Source organism: Thunnus albacares, chromosome 18, assembly GCF_914725855.1.
Source record: "Thunnus albacares chromosome 18, fThuAlb1.1, whole genome shotgun sequence".
Taxonomy (NCBI): Eukaryota; Metazoa; Chordata; class Actinopteri; order Scombriformes; family Scombridae; genus Thunnus; species Thunnus albacares.
The window spans coordinates 5,249,700-5,277,247 of NC_058123.1; the positions used below are offsets into that span (position 1 = coordinate 5,249,700).

Consider the following 27,548-nt stretch of genomic DNA (forward strand, 5'->3'; position numbering starts at 1 on the left):
GCTTGATGTAGTTAAAGTATTGCAGTAAAAGTACATAAGTATTATCAGCTTGATGTAGTTAAAGTACTGCAGTAAAAGTACATAAGTATTATCAGCTTGATGTAGTTAAAGTATTGCAGTAAAAGTACATAAGTATTATGAGCTTGATGTAGTTAAAGTATTGCAGTAAAAGTACATAAGTATTATGAGCTTGATGTAGTTAAAGTATTGCAGTAAAAGTACATAAGTATTATGAGCTTGATGTAGTTAAAGTATTGCAGTAAAAGTAGTGGTTTGGTCCCTCTGACTGATATATTATTATATATGACATCATTAGATTATTAATAGTGAAGCATCAGTGTTAGAGCAGCATGTTACTGTTGTAGCTGCTGGAGGTGGAGCTAGTTTACACTACTTTATATACAGTTAGCTAGTTTAGTCCACTGGTTCCCAACCTAGGGGTCGGGGCCCCTCCAAAGGGTCAGCAGATAAATCTGAGGGGTCGTGAGATGATTAATGGGAGAGGAAAGAAGAAAAAACAAAGTTCTGATACACAAATCTGTTTTCAGTTTTTGGACTTTTTCTCTAATGTTTGCTTTTTTGTTAAATTTTACTTTACAAATTGTGCAGTTTTACTTATTTAGGCCTCAAATTGTTATTTAAATGAAACCATGTGAGAAGTTTAGAGGGGAAATGTCTCTTTACTGGATCTGCTGACATCTGAAACATGACACTGCTTTTTCATACAGGGGTCACAAGCCAAAATGGTTGAGAAATACTGGTTTAATCCCTAAAAATGCATTGTACTTTATAATCTCATCATCATATCAAAAATCCATTTTTGTAATTTTGTAACATTAGTGATCCGTGTTATTTTGGAACGGAGACGGTAGAATTCAACTGTGAGTGCGGTTCAGCACCTGGACCGAATACAGCGTGAACACGCTCGAGTTATCACGTAGTTAATCTTCGAAAAAGTGTTTGCATCTTGGATTTAACAACAGTTAGTGTTGCAAGACAAAGCTGAATTATTGCGTAAATACTTTAAGGAGATGTTCACAATTTTTCAAGTCAGTCTTAAAAGGAACACGCAAGCCAGAGCACATTTCCTCTGTACTGGCTTCCCTCCACTGGCTCCCAGTACGTTTTAGGATTGGTTTTAAGATTTTATTGTTTGCCTATAAATCATTGAATGGACGAGCTCCAACCTACCTCTCTGACCTCTTACAACCACACATCCCATCAAAGTCACTCAAGTCTGCTGAACAGTCGCTTTTGGTCGTGCAATGATGAAGGTTGAAGCAGAGGCCCCCAAACTCTGGAACCAGTTGCCTCTGCATGTTAGACTGGCTCCCACACTGCCTGTTTTTGAAATCCTGTCTTAAAACTCATTTTTATTCCTTGGCTTTTAACTCGGTGTGTTAAAACCAAGAAACGTCTCTTTGTCTGTTAAACCGATCTTTGCGTCTTAATTGTGTTTTTGATGGTGTTTGTTATCATGATTGAATACAGCACTTTGGTCAACTGTTGTTGTTTTTAAATGTGCTTTGATTTGATTAAAATTAATAGTAAGTGATTCTGCTCGCTGTAATCATTCCTGCTGTTCATACTAAGCATCAAGAGATCATTTCTGAATGTGCTTTCTATGAAAGTGATGAGGCCGAAGGACACAGTCCTTGTTTTGTGCAAAAATGTAAAATTGTCAAATCAAATGGATATCTTACAAAGTTACAGTCTTTTTAGTATCAAATTTCCTCTTTTAATTACTATCCTTCCACTTCAGCTCACCAGGGAAACACAGAGTCTGTAACTCTGGATGATATCCTCTTAATGTGTCTGAAACCTCATATAAGCATCAAAAACACTCCTGTGGATTTTGTCTCCTATTACTTACACTGAAAGTGCATTAGGAGGGAACATTTTAGTGGCCGGTATTAACAGGAGGGATGATTACAGCGAGGAAAAACCTCTTTTAGTGTTCATACTGGCACCTGACAGACTTGAAAAATTGCGTACCTATCCTTTAATACCCATCACCCAGAGACTAACGTTAGCTGAGTTGAGCAGCACTAAACGCGACGCACATTGCAGCACCTCACAAAAATTCATGCGACTCCAGTGAGGCGGAAAATAACTCTGTTCTATTTCTGTTTCATTTCTGAAGCTCTGCACCCCCCTACTGTGTTTTGGATAATGATGGTGCAACAGAGAGGCTCCTCTACACTGCTGGAGACAGAACGTCTCTAATAAAAACACAGCGGAGCGCTCTTGTTTTTTTTTATCCCCTAAATCCAGAACACAGACACCGACATCTGTTCTTACAAAGAAACGTTTAACTAGTTTAGTTTAGTCAGTAAACGACATTTTGACTTCATTATTCTTATGCAGGAAGAAGACTGTAAGATGCTTCCAAATGAAGGCAGTTAACTTTTTCTCTTCTTCATTTAGTCTGAATATAATGCCCCACTTCTTATATATTCAGTCAAGAATAGGTTAAGAATCAAATTGTGGCATCAAGAATTGGAATTTAATCAAATTGTGAGTCCCATCCCTGCTACAACTGTCAAGTAAATGCAGTAGACTGTTGCATGAATCGGAAATACTCAAGTAAAGTATAAGTACCTCAAAACTGCACTGATGTGAATATACTCAGTTACTTTCCCACACCGGCCGCGTGTGTAATCCTACCTGTATTAACTGGGCTTTCAGCTCTTTCTCTCGGCTCTCGCTCTCCTCTTTCAGGGTTTGATGCTCTTTCTTCGACTGCTCCACACTCTGATCCAGTTCTGACGGACAACATCGATTACTCATCTCAACACAGGAAAAACAGATTTCACACCGAGCAAAGAGACGGGTTTTAAGACGCATCTGATTACCTTGCATGTTCTTTGTCGTCTTCCTGTTCTCCTCCTCGGTTATCTCCAGCTTTTGCCTCTGTGAAAAGGAGAAAACATCGGCTTGACTTTGAGCTAATGACTCGCATAGTAACTTTTTTTTTTTTACCTTGAGCTAAATGGGGAGTAATGACTAACTCCAGACAACATGCGAGATTTGTGGATAAAATGCCTCGCTTAATGAGGCCGTTTTCACGATGCCCACGAGCAAAACCTCACATTTAAAAAAAAAAAAAAAAGAAACAACTACAAATGTACAGATACAGATAAGACAGACATGCACCTCTTTCTGTTAATGTACTGACAACTGTAGTGATACTACACTTCAAAAACACTCCTAAAGTATGAATTTAATATTGCCAAATTTACCAAAAGGGAGAAATATGAAAGATATTAAACGTGCGACTTGTTCCAACTTGTACAGAAGGAAATAAAATCAGTCTAATTAACCAAGAAATGCTGCGAATGAGCCAATTTTATGTTGTGCAAAGATTAGTTTTAATCTCATTTTCTTCCTCTCACACAGTGTGGGAGAGAACATCATTAGAGCAACAGTTTGTTCCTGCCATCTGCTTACAGATCTTGATATAAAGTATATAGTAATCTGGTCTGTTTTGTGTCTTATTAAGCTGATTTTATTATGATTTTTATTTCAAAGCTTGACAGATGCAGCAGCAACAGTAACTAAAAGGGCTTCTGCCATGTTGGAAATGTTACAGAAACGTTACAAAAGTCCGATGTCGTGAGATTGCCATCATGATATTTTCATAAAAATGACTCTGTGCTTAATGAGACATGAAACCAACTTGTAAAACTGTCATCAGGTTTACATAACATAACAAAATGCATGTCTGAAAGGGGTTTTACATAACAGAAACTTATCTTTAAAAGCCCAAAATCCATCATTTCAACATGTATGTGAAGCCTGAAGGAGCAACGTCTCATCTCAACCGTATTTATCTGTGATTATATTATCATGTACTGACTTTCCTCCGATCTTACCAGGCTGGTTAGCTGCTGTTCCAGAGAGCTCTTATCTTCTTGTACAGACTGAAACTCCTTCTGTTTGCTCTCCAGGTCGACGCTCAGCTCACTGATCTGTGTTAGACACATGGTATAGAACATACAGTATGCAACAGGAAGGCCGTAAATTATTCATTATCACAGCAATGACGGATGCCTATTTACATTAATGGCTTAAAGGAGGGCTGTAAATTGAAATTGCATCAGTTCTTCCAGTTTTATTATCATGCCATAAATTACTAATATTAGTATTATATAGCTAGCTAAACAAAACACCGGTGCTGGGGGGGGGGGGTGGTTTCTGACTCTTTCCACAAACCTTTTTCTCCTGAGACTGAACCTGGGCCTTGAGGCTGCTCATCTGTTGCTGGGACAGAGAAACAGCGTCCTCCTTCTGCTGGGACGCCCGGAGCCTGAGCTGGAGATCCGCCACCTCCCTCTCCAGCTCCATGATCCTGGAGCGCTCAGACACCGTGGCCACCTACGGCGAACGAATGTAGAGAGAGAGAGGAATGAATGAATGAATGAATGAAGGTAAAGAGGAGGCAGGAGGGCTGACAGAGGAGAAAAGTAGATCTGGGTCATACACCTGTTTGCCAGTTCATTGGGTACACGTAGATAAAGCTGTAATCAATCTACCTTCATGAAAGCTTTAGTGTTTAGTTTTTATTTAATTTGTTTTAGTGAGTTATTGATTCATTTTATGGTTCATTTTGTGTTGCTGGTAAGCTGTAATGTATGTCTAATATTAGTTTTATTCTACCTTAATTCATATAAATGTGATGAGACTGTTAAAAACACATCAGTGAGTCACACCGTTGCATCTTCCTTCATCACCGTGAACACACACACCGTCCTGCTGCCAGAAATACTCACTGGAGCACCGAATGTGGATTCATCCGCTGCTGAAAATAGTCCCAAATAAATGTACTGTTTCCTGACTTCAGAGTGACTTTTTCAGAAACTACAGCGGCCATCTGTTTTAGGAAATCACTGAGCCTTTTTAAAAAGTAAAACCATACATGTGTGACACGTTTACGTCTTCAGTAGGAACCAATGGGCTCGAGGCTGAGAGTCACAGACACGGTAGGGAAGTCAGGAAGTTTTAAGAGACGGACTAACGCAGTAGTTGCGTTTCCATCCACCTGTTTTTATCCACATTTTCAATTTTGTGCATTAAAAAAAACCTGAATGGAACTGCAGAAAATCAGAAAAACAACCTGATATATCACAAAAAAAAGTTTTTATACTTGTCTGATGTGGAAAAGTCGGTGTATCGATGAAAGTAAAAATGCAACAAAGTGCAATGTAAACAGACTTTCAAAGTGTTTTTAAAGAGCATCAGTCAGTGTAGTCGTGAGTGATTTGTTGCTTGGTGTTTTATGATACTTTTATTGTATCACAGTTTGTAAAATGTTTGTGTCTTGTGCTGTTTTGTGTGTATTTTCGTGTGAGTTTTGTGTTTTGTGCAGTACAAACATGTGTTTTATTGGTGAGTTAGGTGTATTTTAAAGGCTCATCTTGGGACAGACATTATAAACTACAGTAGCTTTGGCTACAAATGTTATGCTATGTGGCATTTGTCCATGTTATATACTAATTAACATTTAATAAATACAGTGAGTCATTTAAAAGTCCACTTAAGACCTGAAAATATCAGATCTGTGTGGAGCGATGAGGAGACTTTTCAAAATAATAATAAAGTCATATTTCCATTATGTTTTCAACAGTTTTTCACTGTTTAAGCTTTGACTGCTGCTCTTTTAATGACATCACTTTGTTGTGCCTTCTTCTTCTGCAATTTTTTTTTTAATGGCACCAACTGGAGAATTAACGCCACCAACTGTTTATCTTGGTGAATTAACTCCAAATACTCACATCACAGTAGTGTGGATGGAAATGTGCATTCATTTTAAAACTTCTTTTGATGATTTTTCTGGGAATTTCGTTATAATTTTTCTCTACATTTGGATGGAAACTTTTAATGTTTTCATTCTTGTTGACGATAAGAAAAATGAAAAGCAATGCCGGCCTTATCGTTTTAAAGCCGGCATTGTTAAAAAAAGCACAGGCCTTTTCCAAACAATATCCTTTAATTAGCTTTTCATGCACACATGCGTATTGTTCAGTATGACAGACCCGGGTGATTAGAAAAAAGCTCAAGACCAAAGAGTTACAGCTTAAAGTCAGGCTGTGAGGGAAGCAACTTGTGATAAATCTGAAAGTTTGCATGTAGGTTGTGATCCCTTCAATATAAGCTGTGTGTCGTTATTAAACCTTGTGGAAGGGGGGGGAGGGGGAGAGCACATCTCTCAGTCCTGCTGTGGGACTGGGACTGCCAGCATTACCCTAGTGTCCTCTAAATCCCTCTGGAGTTTTTCAGCTTTGGTCTTTTCAAAGAGCAGGCTCTGCTCAAGCTCCTTTATGTGGGCATGCTCCAGTCTGGTCTGCGTCTGTTAGTAAAAGAGAGCAGGAAGAGAAGAAGAACAAACACCAATGCAACACTGACATGCCAGCTTTGCGCCACACACACACACACAGAGAAGAAGACTTTTAAAGAGAAGACCAGTAAGTAAGAAAAGCACTGATGGTTTCCAGCATTTCAATTATAACAGGAACAAAGGAAAAGATTGTTATTTTCTGAGGAATCTGAGGAGTTTATCATGTAGATTATCTCATTCTGACTCTCAGATTCCTCACATCTGACGGGATATCGCAAACAACGACACCACTCTAGCACTGGCACGTGTTTGCTTGTACTCCGGCGCTGGAAGTAGTAACTAATTCCAGGCGCTAATTCCTCTGAAGATGCAGACAACACGAGCAAGTGAGCGAGATAAAAGCATGTAGAAGACACTTGAAAGCGAGGCGGACGTTAAGAGCTTTCAGGGTCAGGCATGTGGGTGAAAAGATGAGGAGAGGATGGTGAGAGTAAGTGCTGCAGAAGGAGGTACGGAGGAAAATCAGAGAGGAAGGGTAAGTGAATTAAGCATGAATGAATAAATAAAGGAGCAGGAAGACAGACGTGTCTGAATAAGAAAGTAAATGAATGATTCAAAGAGTGAGAAAAAAAAAACCTTAGACAGAATGATTGATTTCATCAGAAGTTCTTCTTTTTTCTTTTTTTTTTTACAGGAAAATATGAAGCAGTGACGAGTTAACGGCTGCTTATTTAGCATTTTGAAGTCATTTTATGTGCTTAAAAAAATATGAAAAATCTGTAAAGTAAAAACAAAAGAGGTGGTGTTCAAGAGAAACTCATGCATGAGACGGATTGAAGTTGATTTATTGGTTTGATTGGTTTTAAAAGAACTACATGGGTGTGATGAGGTCAAATAAACAAACTCATCCTTTTCTTTTCTAATCAATAATTCACACAAGAATTCAGGAAAAAAACATCATCAGCCTGATAAGTGACAGCCGGCTGGAGTGAGCGAGAGTAGATGTTTAATTGAGAGTCAGATTATATAACCGTAAGTTACCTCCAGGTCTCCTCTGGTGATGCACGCCTCCTCTACACGAAACTGCAGATCTTCCACTTTTCTGTCAAACAGGGACGATAATTCAATTCATCTTAAAGTTTCATCTGTAGTTTTTTTTCCAGACTGTATCAACTGATAGTTCTCACCCCTGACTTTAATGATATACACCATATACAGCAGAGATGTGCTAAGGCAAGAAACATCACCAGCAGAATATATCAGCTGTCAATAATTACTGTTAATCATGTGAGTAACTTGATGACAGGCCAACATTAAACCTGTGAGAGAGGAAACTAACATCTGGTTCTAATGTATCACTTCACCTTACTATTAATAATTTAAGCTGATCATGTTAAAGGATATGGCTGACATCTTCTATAATTTTCTTATCGTCAACAAATCTCATGTTTGGATCCAAACCAACAATGAACTGATCTACTAACAAGTATTATGTGTGTATCCAAAGCCTGATATATCTTATTCCTCTGTGCTGTAGACCTCTGTTGTTGTCCAGACACTATTAAAAACTTGTCAATAAGCCAGATTGTTACACTGACTGTTATGTTCCTTCATTATGAAGAGTTTGGTCACGTTAGTCTCTAAAGACTAATAACAGAGTAGTTCTGTATCAGGCAGACGATACTGAGTGTGTGCAGGGATGCAGTTTAGTTTACTGAGCTTCTTTAGCTTGTTGTGCTACATATCACAACCTCTTGACTTTGTACTACATTGAAAATTTCTCTTCAGCAGAAAGTCAAGAGCACAACAAGCTAGTGAAGCTCTGTAAACAGAACCGCATCCCTGCACACGCTCAGTGTCGTCTGCCTGACACAGAACTACTCTGTTATTAGTCTTTAGACCCGTTTCTAAACAAACTAACATGACCAAACTCTTCATAATGAAGGAACATGTCACCCAGTGCAGCGGTGTGACTCACTGACTTGTTTTTAATGGTGTCTGGACAACAATGGAGGTCTACAGCACAGAGGAATAAGATATATCAGGTTTTGGATACACACACAATACTTGTTAATAGATCAGTTCATTGTTGGTTTGGATCCAAACATGAAATTTGTTGACAATAAGAAAAATATAGAAAATGACCAGTCAAATCCTTTAATAGTTTTCAACTAGCACCTTCAGTATTTGAATCAAGTAGCTTGCATAAATTTAAATGTATCAGACACTGATTTAAATCAACATTTAGGTAAATAAAACTCAAATTGGACTCAGCAGGTAACGGCTACTGGACTGGAATCAGGAGTGGGCCCAGAGAAACCTGAATGGGAGACTTCAGGTGAAGTCAGACCACCCACCTCTTCTCCTCCTCCAGCTGGTTGAGCAGCTCCACTTTGTCTCGATCTGCTGCTTCCACCAGCGAATGTAACTGATCCAACTTTGTCTCCATCTCCATCGCATACTAACACACACACACACAATCGTTACAAAAATCAATAAATAATGATAAAATCGTACTTATACATGTGAAGACCACTAACTAAAGCTAGTTTAGAGCCGCAGGAACTTCAGATATGTAAATGCAAGTCTTGTATTCATAGTTAACAGTTGAAACAAGCCTACATGTTCTCGTTTGACTGCAGATAATATACATGTGTCCGTGTATCTGACCTGATCCCGTCCTTTCCTCAGCAGAGCCATCTCCTGCTGCACCTCTCCCGCGTGGCTGGTTGCCTTCGCGACCTCGCATCTCTCCAGATCCCTCTCCGCTAGCAGCTGTTCGATGTGCTGCTGCTTCTCCTTCAGAGCTTCCTGCAGCGCCGTGGTGCCAGAAATCTTGCGAGCGTACCGAGCGGACGTCTCCGTCAGCTGGGAGATAAAGTTTTGTTTGTTATTTGATGCTTTTTTTTTTTCAGAGCAAATTACAATCAAGTGTTGAAACTGTGTCAGAAGTCCCTAAAGTCTGGAAAAAATGAAATAACACGTTGAAGTTGAAGGTGTCATGAAGGGTCAGCAGATGTAGACTTCTCCTTCATCTGTGCTCCTGTTTGTTTAAGAACTCTTTTGGGGAAAAGAAAATCTACTGCCGTTTAAAACAACAGGAAATCTACATCAGTAATGTTGTGTTTGGAAGGAAATTTTGTTCAGGAAATCATCTACTGACTCTATGACTCACAGTACGGTTTGAGGATGACCAGTAAACACAGAGCCTCATGTGAGTCTTACCAGTCCCGCTCGGCTGGGTTTGCCGCTGACCGAGGAGGTGGCGGAGCTGAGCGAGCTGATGGAGGAGGCACTGGGACTCCTCTTGAGGAGGGACCTCCTCTGTGAGCTCTTCGCCTTGGTAGGTGTGGTGCAGGGGAAACCGATGCGTGTCACCTTGTGGACCGGAGCGAACAGACCGTACCTGGGCATGCACTGGAAGTATCTGAGGAGAAGACGGCGGTGCTGGTTAAAGTTACTGTGTGATTGTGTTGTGTTGTGTCCTTTTTTTAAATGTTCCTCACTGTACCTGGTTCCTGCTACAGCTCCGTCGTTCTTGCCAAGAGGTTCGTCTAGTTCCACTCCGCACCAGTCTCCTTTAGCAAACTCTGTCTCCCCCAGAAACCGAACTACTCCTGCCTTGGTACCACCGACCTACGAACAAAAACCAGAGTCAGATGTAATGTTATTATCTAGAATTTACTCTTTACGAACATAATCAGGGCTGCAACTAACAATCATTTTCATTATCAATTAACCTGCTGATTATTTTCTCAGTTAATTGTTTAGTCTATGAAAAGTTTAAAAGATTAGCCTGTTTTGTCCGACTACTATCCTTAAATATTAAAAAGATATTCAATTTACTTTCATATATGACAAGGAAAGACATTTGAGAAGCTGGAAGCATCAAATGTTTGAAAAATGACTGAAATGATTATTCAATTATCAAAATAGTAGCCAATTAATTTTCTAAAAAGAACAAAATCACGAGTCAGGAACAGTCTGTCTTTCTCCACGGTGAAAAAATCACTGACTTGACAATTATTCTGCCTTAATCTGAATGAAATGGGAAGTTTAAATATTTCATCAAAATAAACTAAGACGAAAGTGAAAAAACAAACCTAAAACATAATGTAAAATTTATTCATCATATAAATATGATGTGCATCATGGCTTTGTAATCTACTGACTACAGTTCTGTAGTTTTTAGGAAATCTGTCACAAATCACTCCAACCGCTTTTCTTTCTTTCTTAGATATTTTTGGAGGAACAATGTGTTAGCAAAAAGGCTAATTACATAATTTGCTATCAACACCTGACATTTCAGTGACTGTCGCGTCTCCTTGACTACCTCCTGTTATAGTCATGGACTGCTTTGGTTTAGCAGGATGTTTTTTTGGCATCTAACTTCATATTAAACAATTCCTCCCTTATTTTCAGGTCCTAATACGACTACTAACACTGCTGATATCCGACAGCAGGACTTAAAGCTCTGCAGTGTGAAATCCTCTTTTTACAATTTTTCTTTTGACAATTTTGTGAATGAAACTTGTCCACAAATGGAGTTGAATAGGTCTAATCGACTAATAAAGCAGCATCTGGGGTAACTGATTATGCTAACGATCAAATTTTATGAACGCGTACAAACATATGAACAAGTAGCTTTCATCAAGTTGAAACAAACAATTTACAACTAGTTTGTTAAGAAAGTTTGGTGAATCCAAAAATTACACCACGGTGCTTCTTACCAGCACGCGATCTCCGAGCCTCAGCTCCCTTTTATTCTTCTTCATGGATTCTGTGTCTGAGAGGTTCGATACCGACTCGCTGGACGTCAGCATTCGGTTGAGAGCGGCGCTCTTTATGGCAGAGCCCTGAGCTGAACAAAGAATACAGACTCTTAACATGTAGATCTAGCAAACAGCAGAGCCTTTACTTCACTAAAGAACATCATTTTCCTGTATTTTACCGGTTGAGGTAGTGCCAGCAGGTGCGGACGCTTGTGCCGGGTCGCCTGCTGCTGTCGAGGCCGCTTGTGCCGAGGCTGCTTGTGCCGAGGCTGCTTGTGCCGGGCTGGCTTGCCCCCCGTTTGCCTCCTTCTCCGGCAGTGCAGTCCTTGATAGCTTCGAAGGCCGCGTGAAAATCCCCCTCCCATCCTCACACTGGAAGTACCGGACCCCAGCCACCGACCCGTCATTCTTCCCGATCGGCTCATCCAGCACGATGCCGGCCCACTGCCCCGGAGCGAACTGCGTGCCCCCGATGAACTGCACGTAGCCGGGCTTGTTGCCGTTGACCCAGACCCTCTCTCCGGTCTGAAAGTCGCCAGCTCCGTCCTGGGTCGGGGAGGTCACGCCGCCGGGGGACTTCTCTGGAGGAACTGGTTTTGGAGCACCTGAAGTCACAAATATGTTTCATTCATTCCCTTTCTTTACAGGGTCAAATTCACTTTATTACATCACTTCCTCCACTAAAACTTCCTTCAACATGTTAAAACTATTTCAACACTTTCTTGGTTCTTACCGGAGGATGGGGACGTCCTTGACGGCACCCCAGCCGGACGGACTATTTTACTCGGGGGTTTGAGCCCGCTGACCTTGCCTGCGCTGCCTGTACTCATGGCTCCTGGTGTGTCAGTGAGCAGGAGGGGATCTGTGGGGTTTCTGGCCTGATCAAGGTGGGGGACTAGGCCTTCCCCACCTCCCCGCAAAGTCCCAATGTGATGGAAGGGAGCTGGAAAACCAAACAAGTCCGCTGAATATATAAAACAACTATATTTTAGTGGAATAATACAAATATCACAGCTGTAAGTGCAGCGGGATCATGATGAGGGTGTTGGACAGATACAAGCAGGTATAAAAGACCATTCCATGTTTTATTGTGTTAAATTCAACCATTAAAGGGTGTAAATACTTATGGAAACTAGACCCGCAGCTAACGATTATTCTCTCAATTAACCAATTAACGGTTTTGTTTATAAAATGCAAGAAAAAAGTGAAAAATGCCCATCACAATCCAACAAAAAGTTAACATGTTGAAAAGTGTTGTTTAATTCAACAAAAAGTCCAATAAAGTATCATCATATACTCTATGACAAACAAAAGCATCAAATAGTCACATTTGAGAAGCTGGAACCAGTGAAATTTTGGCATTTTTGCTTAAAAAATTTAGAAATAGTTGCTAATTAATTGTCTGATGATCAACTAATCTTTTAATTGTTTCAGCTCTGATGCAAACACAATATTTTGCTAGTTTTTAAGAGAAAAAATGCCAAAATTATCTGGTTCCAGCTTCTAAAATATGAATATTTTCTTGTTTATTTCGTCTTCTATGATAATAAACTCTATATTTTTGGTTTGTGGATTAAATAAGACATTTGAGGCGCCACCTTAAGCTGCAATCGACATTTTTCAACATTTTCTGACATTTTATAAACCAAATGACTCATCGATTTATCAAGAAAATGATCAACAGATTAATCAATGGTGAAAATAAGCCCTAGTAATTTATTTAGATCACTTTATAGACACCAGTTTTCACTTTTAAAGGGTCTTTTTCTGTTGATCAGTGTCAAAAAAAGCCACATTAAATCTACTTTGATTCAATGTTATAAAACATAAAAACATCCAAGTGGGGCGAATATTTTCTTATTATTCTTATATTCTATTTATAAAGACCTAAACCACGACCGTGACACTCTGTAGACCACGTCCAACTGTATGTAACCGAGCTCCAAACCTCCATTTATTACCAAGCTATTTATTATCACCATGTAATGAATGTGATACCGGCTGACCTCATGTCATGTGTACAGTTTCACTCTCCAAAGAGAAATCCCTCCACATTTATGGCATATTTTTCCGCCTCAAACATTCCTTTCTCTGACAAAATCCAAACCAATAAGATGAGGTTTTTTTTTCTTCCTGAAGGTCTTGTAGGTGGCGGACAGCTGACAGCTCGACCGTGCTGCCATTTTATTCACAAAGCAGATGATTCATTCTGACTGTAACTGGGTCAAGACAGACATTATGTGTCATACAGTAACCGCTGTGTTTTCAATACGTCACGCTCTACACTGAAGTTACTGCATAGATGTCTGATTATAGCCGGGGCCGGGGACGATATTATATGTCAACCGTTAAATGATGAGAAGCTGCTGTACGGAGAGTCAGATATGTTTTATAGATGAGAAACTGTGTGTCCATTACAAACTGAAGCTTGTCCACCAGAGAGCATAACAAGTTTATTCTTTAACAGTAAAATGTCCTTCTGATTACTTATGTTCATCTTTGTCACAATACTTGAAACAAATATAAAGCTATCCTCATGAAAACTGACTTATATCTTTATATTATATATCTTTATCAGAGAGGAAGACTGACTAAAAGGTGACATATTATACTTTTTTGTGATTTCTTGTTATTTATATTCTGTTCTGATGTCGGATGCTGAACGTCAAAGTTAAAAAACTTGAGCTTAAAGTATGTAGGAATGCTGCCTTAAAGTCAAAAGTCAGGGCTTCAACCTGCTCTGAACGCTTCATTTGCAACGTCTTTTTCTACCTTGCTGATACATGACGTTGGCTCGTCGCACATGCCCAGTAGCCTTTGTTGCTAAGGTTGTTGCTAAGGTTTTTCCATGTGTTCACGTTGTCCTCTCTCATAATTTGGATCAGATTTCAGTAGGGCTCGACTGAAATCATATATAATTTTCAACTAGTCGATTAGTCGCCTGGGGGTGTGAACTTCGCAGCCACACATTTCTCCACTCTCTATTTTTTTAGCGTCTTCAGGTTATGCTAACTCCTTGTTGCTAACTTCAGAGCTAACCCCCTTCACTTTTCCAGCACTTGGGGAAGTGACAGACATGACTTTTCTTGGTCTTGAGAAGCTGCAGCATTTATTAACTGTTACACTGGAGTCTGTACTGTACATTTACTGCCAGACTGACAACTTCTTGCTAACTTTTACCTATGCTTTGCTAGCTTTCACCGTCACTTTTCTGCAACTCGCTCGTATCGCAACAGCGCTGCACAGAGGCTCCCAAATGCTATTGACTTCTGAATTAATGGATATTTGGCTTTATTTTTGGCATTGAAAAATATTTTTTTTGGCCTGGCAGGGGTTCTCGTTATTATAATTATAGGAGAAACACTGTAAACGCTCAGTAAACGTTGAGTGCAGTTAGACCCAGCAGTCTCCATTAGGTTGGGCCAGTTCAAAGTTGTGAAAACAACGGGGGTGTTTTGAATACACCCCCATTTTCACAGGTAATTTGTTAGTCTGTCCCTCCCGTCGCAAGTAATAATGGATTCATCCTGGAAAGCTACTGCTATGTAGCACTTTTCTCCTTCTGAAAGTAACATTGAGATTATTCAACCAATGAGAATTTGGTCAGACAAGTATATCAACCAACTAATCCACCAGTCGACCAGGAGACTACAGCCCTAGCCCTAGTAGTGAAATCCTGCTACTAGTTTGTTGCGTGGTTTGTTGAGGTACAGTAGCCTCCAGAGCTGGAGGAAGTCTGCCGAGAGCCAATCAGAACAGAGCAGTCTAATCGTGATGGGGGCCTTAATTTGTCTTTCTGTAGATCCCCTCCAGACATGTTTTAAGATGCATATAAAATACTCTAACCTTAGGCACTTTCAAAAAATACTTGGCAGGTGATTGGTCGAATCATCTGTCTATCGCTGTCTTACCTTGCAAGGCAGCTGGATTCGCAAGATCATGTGAGAATCCTCATAGGATGCTGATTGGTGGCCTCGCAAGGTAAAAAATACTCTATTGTGATTAATAACATGTGTCTGATATGGTTTTTGCACAGGAAAAAAATTTCAATTATCTTGTTAAAATCCTTAAAATGACATTCCTCCTTTTCCTTTAATTAAAAATTCCACAATCTATGAATAGGCAAATATTTTTCATGTCAAAAGTTGGACACAAGATGTCTCCTACTTCAGTGTAAAGTCCATTCTCAGTGTTTGTGCACTGGAGGCTTCAAGTTTCCACATCACACTTCTGTATAAGTTGAATATTGGACCAGGATTATCCTCCAAACTAGTTGTGATGTCACAAATCCTGCTCACCCCTTCAAATCAGATTTTCAATAAGCTCAGAGAAACTTTCCACTCTCAGCAGATGAAAGTGAAAACAACACATACATAAATCTTCACAGTGAAGCTCAAACATCCAACTGTAGGAACAAGAAGAAAAAACACATATTTGGGTGGAGGAGGACTTTAGCAGTTTATAGGAGCTTAGATGTGAATCTGTATCCATGCAACGATGAGGTAATGATGAGAAATCAGCTCCTCCCCCCGCCCAGCCGGTGTCTGCACACCAAAACAACAAGCACACCTAGAGCTGTCAAACCTCCATCCTGCGGCTCCCCAGGGCCTGATAACATCTCAGACTAACTCTAGTTTATCTCCAGACTTTCACAGACACTAACCAGATAAGTATAAATCGGTGCTGTACATGAAAAACAGATGATGAGGCTGGCCCTTCCTACAAGACGCTAATATAACTAACTATAACACTTTTTCTCAACGTGCTACACATTTCATTTCACAATGATAGGTTAGTTTGATCGGATAGCATCTTTTTAGGGCAAGTCCCGTGATTTTACAGCTGCTTAAAGGTATTTCTTTCCATATTTTGTGTTATCTGCGTTGGTCCCTGCTGGAATGCGCTCCTAACTGCCAGAGCTAGCTAGCTACAGATTAGCAAGAAAGCATAAAAACTGAGGATAACGTTAAGACAACAGACGCTCTACAGGTGTGATATAAAAGAGGAATAAAAGCAGACAGGTGTGAATAAAAAGTTGCTGCGGGAGCTTACTTGGTCTCTTTTGGTGAATTGGGTGTCAGTAAAGGATGCCGTGAGCACCGTTACATGTTTTTCCAGCCCAGCCCAGACTCACAGCCTGACGTCACCTTGGGAACTAATGCTGCGTTCACGGACCAAGCGTGAGCTCGTACATCTGAGCTCCACGATGATTTTTAAAAAATCGAGTCCCGGAAATGAGCACAAAGGGAAAGTAACTAAGTATATTTACTCAAGTATAATTTGAGATACTTGTACTTTACTTGTGTATTTCCATTTTCTGCTACTTAATACTTCCAGAGGAAGTAATTTATACTTCCAGAGGGAAGTATAAAGAGGGAAATATTGTACTTTCTACTCCACTACATTTATTTGACAGCTTTAGTTACTTTTCAGATGAAGATTTGACACAATGGATAATATAACAAGCTTTTAAAATACAACACATTGTTAAAGATGAAACCAGTGGTTTCCAACCTTTTTGGCTTTTGACGTCTTACAAAAAGCAGTGTGTAGTCGGGGTCACATTTCACATGTCTATGAGTTGTTAACAGCTCCACCAAATAGTGATTTTTCCCTCTAAACTTCTCACATGCTTTCATTTCAATAAATGTTCAAATGATCCAATATTTCAGCAAAGATTATAGAAAAACTGAAAACAGATTTGTGTATCAAAACTTTGTTTTTTCTTCTTTCTCCCATTAATCATCTCATGACCCCTCAGATTTATCTGTTGTCCCTTTGGAGGGGCCCGACCCCTAGGTTGGGAACCACTGGACTAAACTATCTAACTGTATATAAAGTAGTTGAAACTAGCTCCACCTCCAGCAGCTACAACAGTAACATGCTGCTCTAACACTGATGCTTCACTATTAATAATCTAATGATGTCATATATTATAATATATCAGTCAGAGGGACCAAACCACTACTTTTACTGCAATACTTTAACTACATCAAGCTCATAATACTTATGTACTTTTACTGCAATACTTTAACTACATCAAGCTCATAATACTTATGTACTTTTACTGTAGTAGGACTGTTCATGGAGGACTTTTACTTGTAATGGAGTATTTATATATTGTTGATGACACAAACTTAATACATAATTTATGTTGGTTATTTTAATCTTTAATTGATATTTGACAAGAAAATAAGATGGACAGGATGCAAAGACTAGAAATTTATATGAGCAAAAATATATGCACACAGAATGACAAAAGGCAGAAAACAATGTACATTTCATGCTTTTATGTAATTTGATGACATTACTAGCATGCTCACTATCCCTTTACACTTTACATCTAAGAATATATGAATATTTCACACATTTTCCCAGTTATGTTGATGTACAAGTTGTGCATTTATTGACATTTCCTCACAGTGCTGAAATCACCTCTGCCTCCTTCTGTTTGTTCATCTGATTTATACTGTAAATATTTTTTCTACTGGTTGGCAGAAAATCAGTTTTCTGTTTGCAGTGGATGTGATTGACAACAGACATGATTATATTTACTACCTTACCAAGAACAGCGGATATACTGTATATATAACATCATTTATAGGACAGATAGTAGCTGCTTTTCCACTACGCAAACTTAACAACCTGTAACCTGGAACTTCCCGAACCCTGAACCTACTGTGTTTTACAAACCAGGAAAAAATGTCTAAGTTAGACATTGTATATTGAAATTACAATCAAGTCTTATGAAAGACAAATAGGGCAAGATGACAAGGACACGGACAATAAGAGGAATTTAAAACATCTCTTTGCATTTAAAATATTTTATAACATGTTAAATTATTTTGACAATTGGGAAAGTGTTGTTGTGGGTGATTTATTTCCTTTTCTACAAAAACCACTCCAGTCTATTTTTAATTGTTAACAGCTCTTTAAATCCCACACTGCAACTACACTCACACTGGTTTATACTCAACCAACACAAGTGCACAGCTCTAAGCTGTTAATGATTTTACATTAGTAATTTAATTGCTCACAATCACACAGCAAAATGTCCTCTATATTTTATTATAGTAGGTTATAAATGTGGATTATATATATTTTAGCAACACCAAGGCCTTTAACATGCTTTTTGGATTCATGTAATATATCTATAATGATAGCATTTAATTCTTTCTACCATCAATGGTGGAAATTTTATTTGACTCTGACACATCTTTGTCCTCTTTCCTTCTCAGCAGCTTATTCAGGAGCCTGTTGAAGGTGCCGCTGAAGACAGGGCTCGAGAAATAATAGACGACAGGGTTGAGGACACTGTTGAAGTAAGTGAAACACACAGACGTGTAGAACGCCAGGTTGGCCTCCGCAAAGTATTTGCATTCGGTGTACCATACCTTGAGGATCCAGACAGCAATGCGTGATATAGTGCTGGGGAAGAAACAAGTAATAAAGATCAAAGCCACAGCCAAGACAAACTGAACGGCACGTTTGATTTTCCCCTTTTTGTCCATAGTCCTGATCCTCAGCTGCCACGTAATTCTGACCGTGCAGAAGGCGACGATTGCGGTGGGCAGGAAAAACTGGATGACATAGAAAGCGTTGTGCCAGGTGGAGAGAGGAGTGAAGCCCATGCAAATGTTGAAACTCTCACACTGCGTACGGTTGCCGTTAGGGTAGAAGTGCTCATCGGCAAGGAGGTACCCGGTGGCAAGAAAAATGAGGCCCCAGAGACCGAGGGAGACCCAGAGAGCATAGCCAAGGCCCATTCGGTTGATCCGGTTCAGCGGGTGGACAATCTTGAAGTATCGGTCAACAGCCACGGCCGTGAGGAAGAAGATCCCTGCGGCACGGTTGGCTGCCAGCAGAAAGAGCAGGATACGACACATGGCATCGCCGTGGACCCAGTTCTTCCCCCGCCTGTAGTAGTCTGCTCTGAAAGGGAGGCAGAACAGCACAATGGAGTCGGCGACAGCCAGGTGAGTCAGGTACACAGCGTTGGGCTTCCACTCGTCCATGTGAAAGATGAACATCCACAGCGCGACGACGTTCCCCATCAGTCCAAACATGAACTCCAGGATCAGTATCGGAGGCAAAACCTGGTCCAGGATGGGAGACTCGAAGGCGCAGCAGACGTTTAAGTGTGAGACATTCATCCTTTGGACCGTCAGTGAAGCACAACACGCTCCCGCTGCTCTATATAGTGTCAACATAGATATGCTGTATCAGCTGACATCTTTAGGAGGGATCCATGTTTGCCTTCATGCAAATGATTCTCAGACAAACATACTAATTCATAAGTGGAGCGAACATCTGTGCACTATCTATTGGGAAGTGATATTGACCCAGAGGAGCATGGAAACAACTGTAAATGTTATCCATCTGGGGAGTGTGCTTCATTATCAAACTATTATTCAGGGGAATAGGCTCACTCATGGGTATTGAGAGGGGTGCTTGAAAAACAACTAACCTGCGGCCATTAACATGACTCAGATAAAGCAGGTGACTACAACAAATTATAACCCTGAAAATGTTTAATGGGTTTTTGAAAAACCCAGTAGGTGATTTGAGGAGGGATGAGGGGGCGATGCCATCCCCCCTTATTAACCTGCCATCCTCCCCTTCTCCATCCTCCAGTAGCAGAGAAAATGCAGGGGCAGAGGGGTTGTTTAGTTGAACGTTAGTCTAGTCTACCTGACTCATTGATCCTTTGTCTGACTGAGGTTTGGAGTTAGAATCTATGGCCCCGACCGTGGCTTTGAAATATCAATAGCCGAACTGTGCTGTGTATTGATAAATCCATGGTGCTGTCCGTGGTTCTGAAGTAGCAGATGAATTTGTAATTGTGCCTTTTCCTCTCAGTCCTGCCTTTCTATCAGTTTCATCTTGGATCGATAATATTCCCTCTACTATAATACTCAACTCTATACTGTATTATACCCCATATGCTCTATAGAGTAGCATCACCATGATTATAGTGACAAGTAGCAACGTGTAGTCGAGGAGGAGCGAGAGGATCATAGAAATATTACAGGAATACTTCAGGCAGCAGTGTGTCTCTATAATCATTCAGGAGCGTCTGTGCTGCTAAAAATACACCTCCAGACCAACCCGCCTCTGTAACAAAATATGTTAAGGGTGACGTGACTACAGATATAGTTTTTACTATAGATGTTTGGGAGTGGAGCGGGTTATGTAACTGAAGAAATTTACCTGCGTTGACCTCAACGTGTTGAGCTGCTACAGTTACATAATTCAAGGTAAAGTTTATACCATAACATGCTTAATGTCCACATCCAGTAAAAGAATAGGCCCACACAAAATATGTATTTAGCTTAATAGCAGCTCTATTAAATCAAAATTATAATTGCAATTATAATATCAGAAATTAGGCTAGGCCTATATTTGATATTTGATAATCTGGTTAACCCAAACCCTCCCACTGGGCCATCCCCCCCCTGTTAAAAATGACCTGCTACACACAACCATTGAAAAGAAAGAAAAGACAAACTTAAAAGACTTGAGTTTACAGGCGAAGGAGACTGAAATTTATTAGCCTACAGTTTGCTTGAGTGAACAACATTTGGGAGGGATTCACGTCATACCACACCTTTGGCAAACGAGAGAAAGCAGCTATTAACTAATAAAAAAAAAAAAAAAAAAAAAAAAAAAAAAAAAAATGCCAAGTGAGTGGCCAAGTCCGCAGCTTTTTATGTACAGTAAATAAAATAAGTATAAAATGACTTAATGTGTACATTTGGCCAGGTTGTCGTTGTTACAGGTCACATCCATTTCAGTAAAAGTGCATATTTGGTCTTCACTTCTTGACTTCACCCAGATCATCAATGCTGTCATCGTCCACCTACAAGACACAGAGAATAAATTCAATATTTGTGTTGTCTGTGTGTGAATTCAACATTTAAAAGGATAAGTCTGATGATAATCTATGTTTTTCTTGTCAACAAATCTCCTACAAATGCATTATTACTTCCTGTTTCACTGCTGAAAACAACCAGCTGTTTTAGGAAGTTACTGAGTCTTTAAAAAAAATGAAACTATATAAATTTGTGAGCATTTTTTTTTCAAGATTTACATCTTCAAAAGGAACCAATGAGCTTAGATCTGATGTCCACAGTCGTACTAACATGTTGTTAGTTTCGGTCTTTTTGTGGGATTTGCTGACAAGAAGAAAATTACAGAAAAAGATCAGACTTATCTCCTTTTACTTTTGTTGGTGCAAATGTTACAAACAACTAAGAGCATTAGCTTTTATCACATGGAAAATGTGACGTGAATAGTGTCATAAGATGCAAATAAACTCCTGCATAGACAATCTGGCGCTTCTGGCTTACATAAAACATTTTTTGGTCTTCCGTTTTACTGAAGCTGACGTGTGTCAGTTCTACATCAGCTGCCTCGAAATAAAAAGCACCTAAAATACACTTGAGCAGCAAACTGGTGTTTTCAGTTTTATTATTTAGTCACGAAATACCACAATACCATTTACTCTCTATCTCTCTCTCTCTCTCTCTCTCTAAACTTACTTCACTGGGCAGTTGGATATCATGACAAGCTCGCTCATATACAACCGGTCCTGAGATCCTGAAGTATAAAGATAGACTGCAGCCAGCTATTTTAAATCTTTTAACATCACAGTGTAGGCACGGGAAGGTTCAAACTCAGCTCTGCCTCGTCCAGTAAAAATTAAATTGAGAGCAAAACGACAGACAAGTAAGAAAATGCACAAAGAGAAGAAGAAGTCACGATTAAAAAGATGAACCCTTTTAAAGATACAAAGTTTTCTAACAGCTCACCTCAGGCCACTTCTCTTGGATGACGTCGATTATGTCATCTGTAAAATCTCCCTGAATGATTATTTCATCCTCTGCTGTAACGGAGGCACCACAAGAGAATTTCTGGGCAAAGAATCGCTGAGCCTCTTTAAGTTCGATGTCTGCGAGAAGTCAACACAGGATTCATGTTAAGAATAAAAGCATCAAGAGAAAGAAAATTAAAAGTCACATCACGTTTAACGAGAAACAAAACTCTTACCAAACGTTGCCAGGCCACACACCCGTGTGACGTATTTCTTCTTGGCTCTCGGGATTTTTGCTATCGTAACTTTCTGAGGCACAGTCTTCTTTTTCTGTTTGATCTGGCCTCTTCCACCTGGAAATGAAGTGAGTTACCACGGAAACATCAGCGCTCCGAGTGATTATCTGACTTCTTCCAACTGTGCAACTACATCTTTAGATAGACAGCAGTGAAGAATGAGTTCCTTACAAGCATAGAAACTCTCTACACACATATCTTTGGATGTATAACTAACACATAACATCCTATAAGAAGCCTCAAATTCCTCATATTTCATAACACACCTCTCTTCTGTTTCTTTTTCTCCTCTTCCTCGCCTGCAGGGGGGGCATCTCCAGTACCGGGTTCTTGCTTGGGTGCCTTCGCTGCCGGGCCAGTTGGACAAAAGTACAATAGAAAGACATTAAAACCAGTCCGGCAACAATAACTCTTACCTTTTGGATGACTGTTATACTTCGTGTGCACACCTGGAAGGACAGTGTGTATTTGCAACAGTTTTTACAGACCTTTAGAATTAGTCTTCAGACCTGAAAATCTGTTTTCTGTAAGATTTGACCTCATTATGAAGCCATTTCTCACTCTGTATACAACGTAGTGAACTTTGTTTTGTCAGTACTGTCACAATTTCAAGACTCTGCTCATAAAAGTACACAAATAAAAAGCACAAACTGTGTACTTGTGTTAAAATTTTAATAATAAGGGCTGCAACTAACGTTTATCTTCATTGTCTCTTAATCTGTCAATGATTTTCTCGATTAATCAATTAGTCATTTGGTCTGTAAAATGGTTAAAAAATCGTTCACTGTTTCCCAAAGATCAAGGTGACGTCCTCAAATTTCCCGATAAATAGTCCACAACCTAAAGATATTTACTTTACCATCATAAAAGATGAAAGAAACCAGAAAATATCTGAGAAGCTGGATATTTATTGATTTTTTCTTTAAAAAAACTATTCAAAACGAGTATTGATTGCAGATTCATTTTCCGTCCATTGCAGCTCTATTTCAGAGTAAATCCTTTCACAGCTTTAGGGCTTCGTAGTGACTCCAACGTGCTTATAAACACACCACTGTACCCTGTAATTGCTGCTGAAATCCCTGTGAGTATTAACAGTCGTTCATCAGTTAAATTTCCCAGCTTTGAAACAGCTTCTCTTCACACTGAAAAGATCTCAGTGCGACTAAAAGTGCGACCGTCTCCCTCTCTGATCGTTTCCTGGAGATTCTGACTGGCTTGGAGTGAAGCAGCGGCTGCGTCTGAACTCTATAAATGAGAATCTATTTCTCCAGCTTAGTCAGCGCTGAAGACTGTTAACAGTTCAAATAAAATCACTGTAGGTCAGCAAACAATAGTTGAAAGCACACATTCTTTACTCCAAACAAACAAAAATCACCATTTGTTTCACCTCTTTAAACCGCGCTGACCTGCGGGTGGTTCCAGACTATACAGCATCCAGGTTTTATACTTCACATATCTGGAACAAACTGCTGCAGCTCTCAGATCTTTTAAATCAAAGCTGAAGACTTTTCTGTTTTCTGAGGCTTCTTAAACATATCTCACACTGCACTGTAACTTTTTACTGTCCTTATTCTGTTGTAGCTTATTTTTATTTTCTATTTAGCTAAATTTAAATGAATCTTCTTATAATGTACTATCTTGCTTTTACATTTCATCTTGATGCCTTCTGTGTTGTTGAAATCTGCCTTGCAGCAAAATATTGTTCATATCCACATAAGTTCAAATTCTAGTGGAGCCCAAAGTTTCCAAAGACACCACATCTGTCAGGTTGAATTAGTGTGTATAAAATGATGCGCAAGACATTTAAGATATTTCCATTTGATGCGACCGCAGAAGAGCACGGTGGGTTTGAATTATTTCCCATCGTGGCGCTTCGATGAAAAGCTGGAACAAGATGATACAGATACTGATTTTGTCCTAAAATGTGGAATAAGATTCATTTTCCAAACTTTAAAGCTACTGAAAGGAGGCTGTATGTTAAGTGGTAAACACACGTCACATCTGTACATCAATAAAAAGTGAAAACATGACTTCAATGTGCTGCAGCCTTTAACCAGGAAGAGACAAACATGAGCTGCACCAAAATATCCCCACATCCAAAACCCCTCACTATCTATTCTAATGTATTCTTGTGCAGCGATATGTTATGTTTCATTTCTATCTGTGTATGCAAACTTTGACGAAATTGAAGGTAAGTATCTCTGGTTATAATCTTAAATAACACTCACCTACAGTCATCCTGGCAAACACATCTGGAAAGTTCTTCTCGAGCCACTGCCTGCATTTGGCCGGCTCGGGCATGTACTCACAGTACTGCAGACACGACACAGCAGTTAGAGAATTAAAGATTAAATATACTAAATAAGGCGGATTTGTGAGAGATTTAGTGAACTGGATCACGCTACAGAATATTTCATTTGATTGATAATTAAACTTACCTCTGTAGGCAGAGAGCACACTGCAGAGAAAAGACAAGAATTCATTATAAACAGAGAATCATTCATTTAATAATTCAAATCACATTCTCAAAAAGGTAGCATTAAGAGCTGCAACAATTACGTGATTAATCGATTAGTCGATCGGCAGACAATTAATCAGAAACTATTTTAATGCTTGATTAATCCTTTTGAGTCATTTCTTAGAGAAAAAATGTCAAAATGCTCTTATTCTAGCTTCTTAAATGTGAATATTTTCTAGTTTCTTTAGCCTTCTATGATCATAAACTGAATATCTGATTGTTGGTTGGGACAAAACAAGACATTTTAGGTTGTATTTGGGCTTCAGGAAATGATGATTGATATTTTTCACCATTTTCTGACATTTTGTAGACCAAACAACTGATCGATTAATCAAGAAAATAATTAGTTGCAGCCCTAGTATCAATATAAACCTTGTAAAGATGACATGAGTGAAAGCTTGTGTACTTTACCTCCACAGTAAAGCACTTTCAGTGGGTACTTTGAATCAGGATCAACCGTCCCATGCTCTGATCTGTTTTCAGAAGAACCCGATTCCATCTCAGTAGTAGCCATCACAATTTATCTAGAGAAAAAAAACAGATACATGGACAAAAAAAAAACATGAAAAGATAGCTTCAAAATGTTTCAAGACTGTCTTAAAACAACAGCCAGGTGTCCATATGCACAATGAAAGAGGTTTTCCTCGCTGTAATCATTCCCCCTGCTCATACTGGCTGTTAAAAGATCCTTCAAACGTGCTTTCGATGGAAGTGATGGAGGCCAAAATCACCTTTAAAGATGGATCCTGCTTTACTGGCTGATTTACTCCTGAATATATTTGTCTTAAACCAAATTGCCACAAACACCTCAGTTTTAGAACATTACATTCAAGTCATAGAGATGACCATCTGTTTAAAATTAAAAATAAATACCCAATGATCTTTGAAAAAAAAAAGCCCATAGGTCATTTAAAATTGTGAACTTGTCCTTTAAATGTAGTTCTGTGATTATATTATAACTTAAATATGAGGTGAGGATAAAAACCTGAAGCTTTCACTTCACATTAATAATAAAAATGTCATCAGATCAGTTGTCATACTAGTACGGAGGTTCCTGTCAGTATTTCATCATGCTAGCCTTCCTTGCCAATAATATATTTAACTGCTCTTATATTTAACTGTCAGCACAGATAACATCGTGAAACACACATATATAAACTGGAATAAGTCAGACATTTACACAAGTCGGTCTCTCAGGAGGCTAATTAAAAGCACAGCTGCAGCAGATCAGTGGATAGTTGGCTTGATAGCATCGAAGTAGTCAGCCTTAGCTTAGCTCACACATGCGGCTGTTTTAATGCTTTTTTTAATTAACCGCTTAGCTACGATACGTGTTTTAATTAATACGATTTAAATATCACAGTTAGTGTCGACACTATCGTCGTGGTGACAAACTGTACCTCGCTGAGGAAAATAAACCCCCTGAAATGAGTTTAACTGGTTTCATTCATCAGGTAACGTTGAGTCACCCAGCTGTCACCGTTAGCTCAGCAGGCTAACAGCTAACTGACGAGCTCTGCTGCTGAATAACTGAACACAGATTTGGAAGAAAAAACGTCGAGTCTACGTACCCCGCAAAAAAATATTCTCTAAATCTGCTGTCTGTCCAGTGAAGCCGCTCGCATTATTGACGTTAGTTTGACTTTTTTCAGAAGATCATTCTTGTTGTTGAATAAGGTTTAGTTGGCGTACTTTGAGCACGCCTGGTAGCCGCTTCTTGTTTTAGTTGAAGCGGCGGACAGACGGTGTTGATGCGCGGCAGCAGCGCCCCCTGCTGTTCCGGAGAACCGACGCACCTTCACCCGTTAAAACCGTCTTCTTCTGTGGTTCAGGCAGACTAGCCGCTACCATGACGTATTGTTATCTCCCCACTGTTTGTTAATGATGATCCTTTTGACAGTTATTTATATTTTTCCACCAGTTTCTTCATTTGAATCTAGGAATCCAGGTTGAGTAAAGTGCGCAGAGTAAAAACAGTTTCTCCAGCTGCTCCCAGGTCTTTGAACAGCTTCCTCCTTTTGAAATGAGTAATTATTGCACTGGATAAGGATGTGTCACAACAACTTGAAAATCATCAAGACTATTGTAGAGTTTGCTGATAATAATTTGATTAGATTTTTTGTGGAATTTTCTAAAATCTGCCTATATAGGAATGTATAAATATTGGGTATGACTTTAATACTTAATTATTAATGAATGCTGCAGCAAAACAACCTGGGGACATGTTGAACAAGAATAGTGTGGGGCAAGGAAGAGTAGAAGGGGAAAGAGCTAAGAAGTATTATTATTATTATTATTATTATTATTATTATTATTATTATTATTATTATTATTATTTAAAGGATAAAACTGACCCTGCTACCTTTTTTGTCCAAGGAGGCCAAACAGAGATGCCCTCCCAGAGCATTTTAGATACATTATTTTTCTCTTTCTTTCTACACTCACACACACACACCTATACGCATGCTAACTATAATAAGAAAATCTATGCTTTTTTTCTTCCTTTTTGCTTGCCTCTTATATTGTTGTTGTTATTATTGCAGCTGTTCTGCCTTTGTTTTCTTTTCTTATTTTTGTTTCGGTTTGTTTGAATCTAGTTCTTCCTCTTCTCTTATCTTGTACTGTGTCATATGTGTCTCCATGACGGTCACTTGTATTGCACAAAAAAAGCAAGAAAAAAAGAAAAAAAAGAACAGTTTGAACAATTTGATTTGATTTTTTTAAATATCATTTTAAAAATCTGCCTAATTAGCAATGAATGCATATTGAGTTTGACTTTAGTATTTAATTATTAAAATAATTCTTGGGTTTA

The 27,548-nt window shown here is 39.1% G+C and overlaps 3 protein-coding genes across 6 annotated transcripts in view; all 3 read right to left on the reverse strand.

Annotated features, from left to right (window-relative positions):
- clip1b (CAP-GLY domain containing linker protein 1b) overlaps positions 1 to 16,338 on the reverse strand; it is a 43,735-nt gene extending 27,397 nt beyond the window's left edge. Inside the window, exons 1-14 of one of the 2 annotated variants that reach the window (XM_044333478.1) lie at positions 16,162 to 16,338; positions 11,843 to 12,052; positions 11,289 to 11,714; positions 11,068 to 11,198; positions 9,849 to 9,973; positions 9,563 to 9,764; positions 9,008 to 9,205; positions 8,695 to 8,798; positions 7,379 to 7,439; positions 6,245 to 6,349; positions 4,216 to 4,377; positions 3,876 to 3,971; positions 2,856 to 2,913; positions 2,668 to 2,765 (exon numbers count right to left, since the gene is read on the reverse strand). In XM_044333478.1, coding sequence (XP_044189413.1) covers positions 2,668 to 2,765; positions 2,856 to 2,913; positions 3,876 to 3,971; positions 4,216 to 4,377; positions 6,245 to 6,349; positions 7,379 to 7,439; positions 8,695 to 8,798; positions 9,008 to 9,205; positions 9,563 to 9,764; positions 9,849 to 9,973; positions 11,068 to 11,198; positions 11,289 to 11,714; positions 11,843 to 11,939 — 1,863 coding nt within the window. In that variant the 5' untranslated portion in view covers positions 11,940 to 12,052; positions 16,162 to 16,338. The remainder of the gene's footprint in view (positions 1 to 2,667; positions 2,766 to 2,855; positions 2,914 to 3,875; positions 3,972 to 4,215; positions 4,378 to 6,244; positions 6,350 to 7,378; positions 7,440 to 8,694; positions 8,799 to 9,007; positions 9,206 to 9,562; positions 9,765 to 9,848; positions 9,974 to 11,067; positions 11,199 to 11,288; positions 11,715 to 11,842; positions 12,053 to 16,161) is intronic. The other variant, XM_044333479.1, reaches the window with a different exon arrangement.
- Positions 16,339 to 17,257: 919 nt separating this feature from the next.
- Positions 17,258 to 20,526, reverse strand: LOC122968347 (hydroxycarboxylic acid receptor 3-like). The gene has a single exon (XM_044333506.1). The coding sequence runs from the start codon at positions 19,317 to 19,319 to the stop codon at positions 18,276 to 18,278; it is 1,044 nt and encodes a 347-aa protein (XP_044189441.1). The 5' UTR covers positions 19,320 to 20,526; the 3' UTR covers positions 17,258 to 18,275.
- A 100-nt stretch (positions 20,527 to 20,626) lies between these two features.
- On the reverse strand, positions 20,627 to 26,536 carry denr (density-regulated protein). 3 transcript variants are annotated; one of them, XM_044333518.1, is made up of 8 exons: positions 26,308 to 26,536; positions 25,148 to 25,260; positions 24,657 to 24,676; positions 24,447 to 24,531; positions 22,485 to 22,574; positions 22,159 to 22,275; positions 21,921 to 22,060; positions 20,627 to 20,968 (listed from the first exon to the last, which is right to left on the reverse strand). In XM_044333518.1, exons 2-8 carry the CDS (start codon positions 25,248 to 25,250, stop codon positions 20,924 to 20,926), a joined length of 600 nt encoding a protein of 199 aa, XP_044189453.1. In that variant the 5' UTR covers positions 25,251 to 25,260; positions 26,308 to 26,536; the 3' UTR covers positions 20,627 to 20,923. The 3 variants fall into 3 exon arrangements, with proteins under 3 accessions (XP_044189453.1, XP_044189454.1, XP_044189455.1); XM_044333519.1 differs by lacking the exon at positions 26,308 to 26,536 and adding an exon at positions 26,137 to 26,227; XM_044333520.1 differs by lacking the exon at positions 26,308 to 26,536 and adding an exon at positions 25,468 to 25,508.
- Positions 26,537 to 27,548: the final 1,012 nt, after the last annotated feature.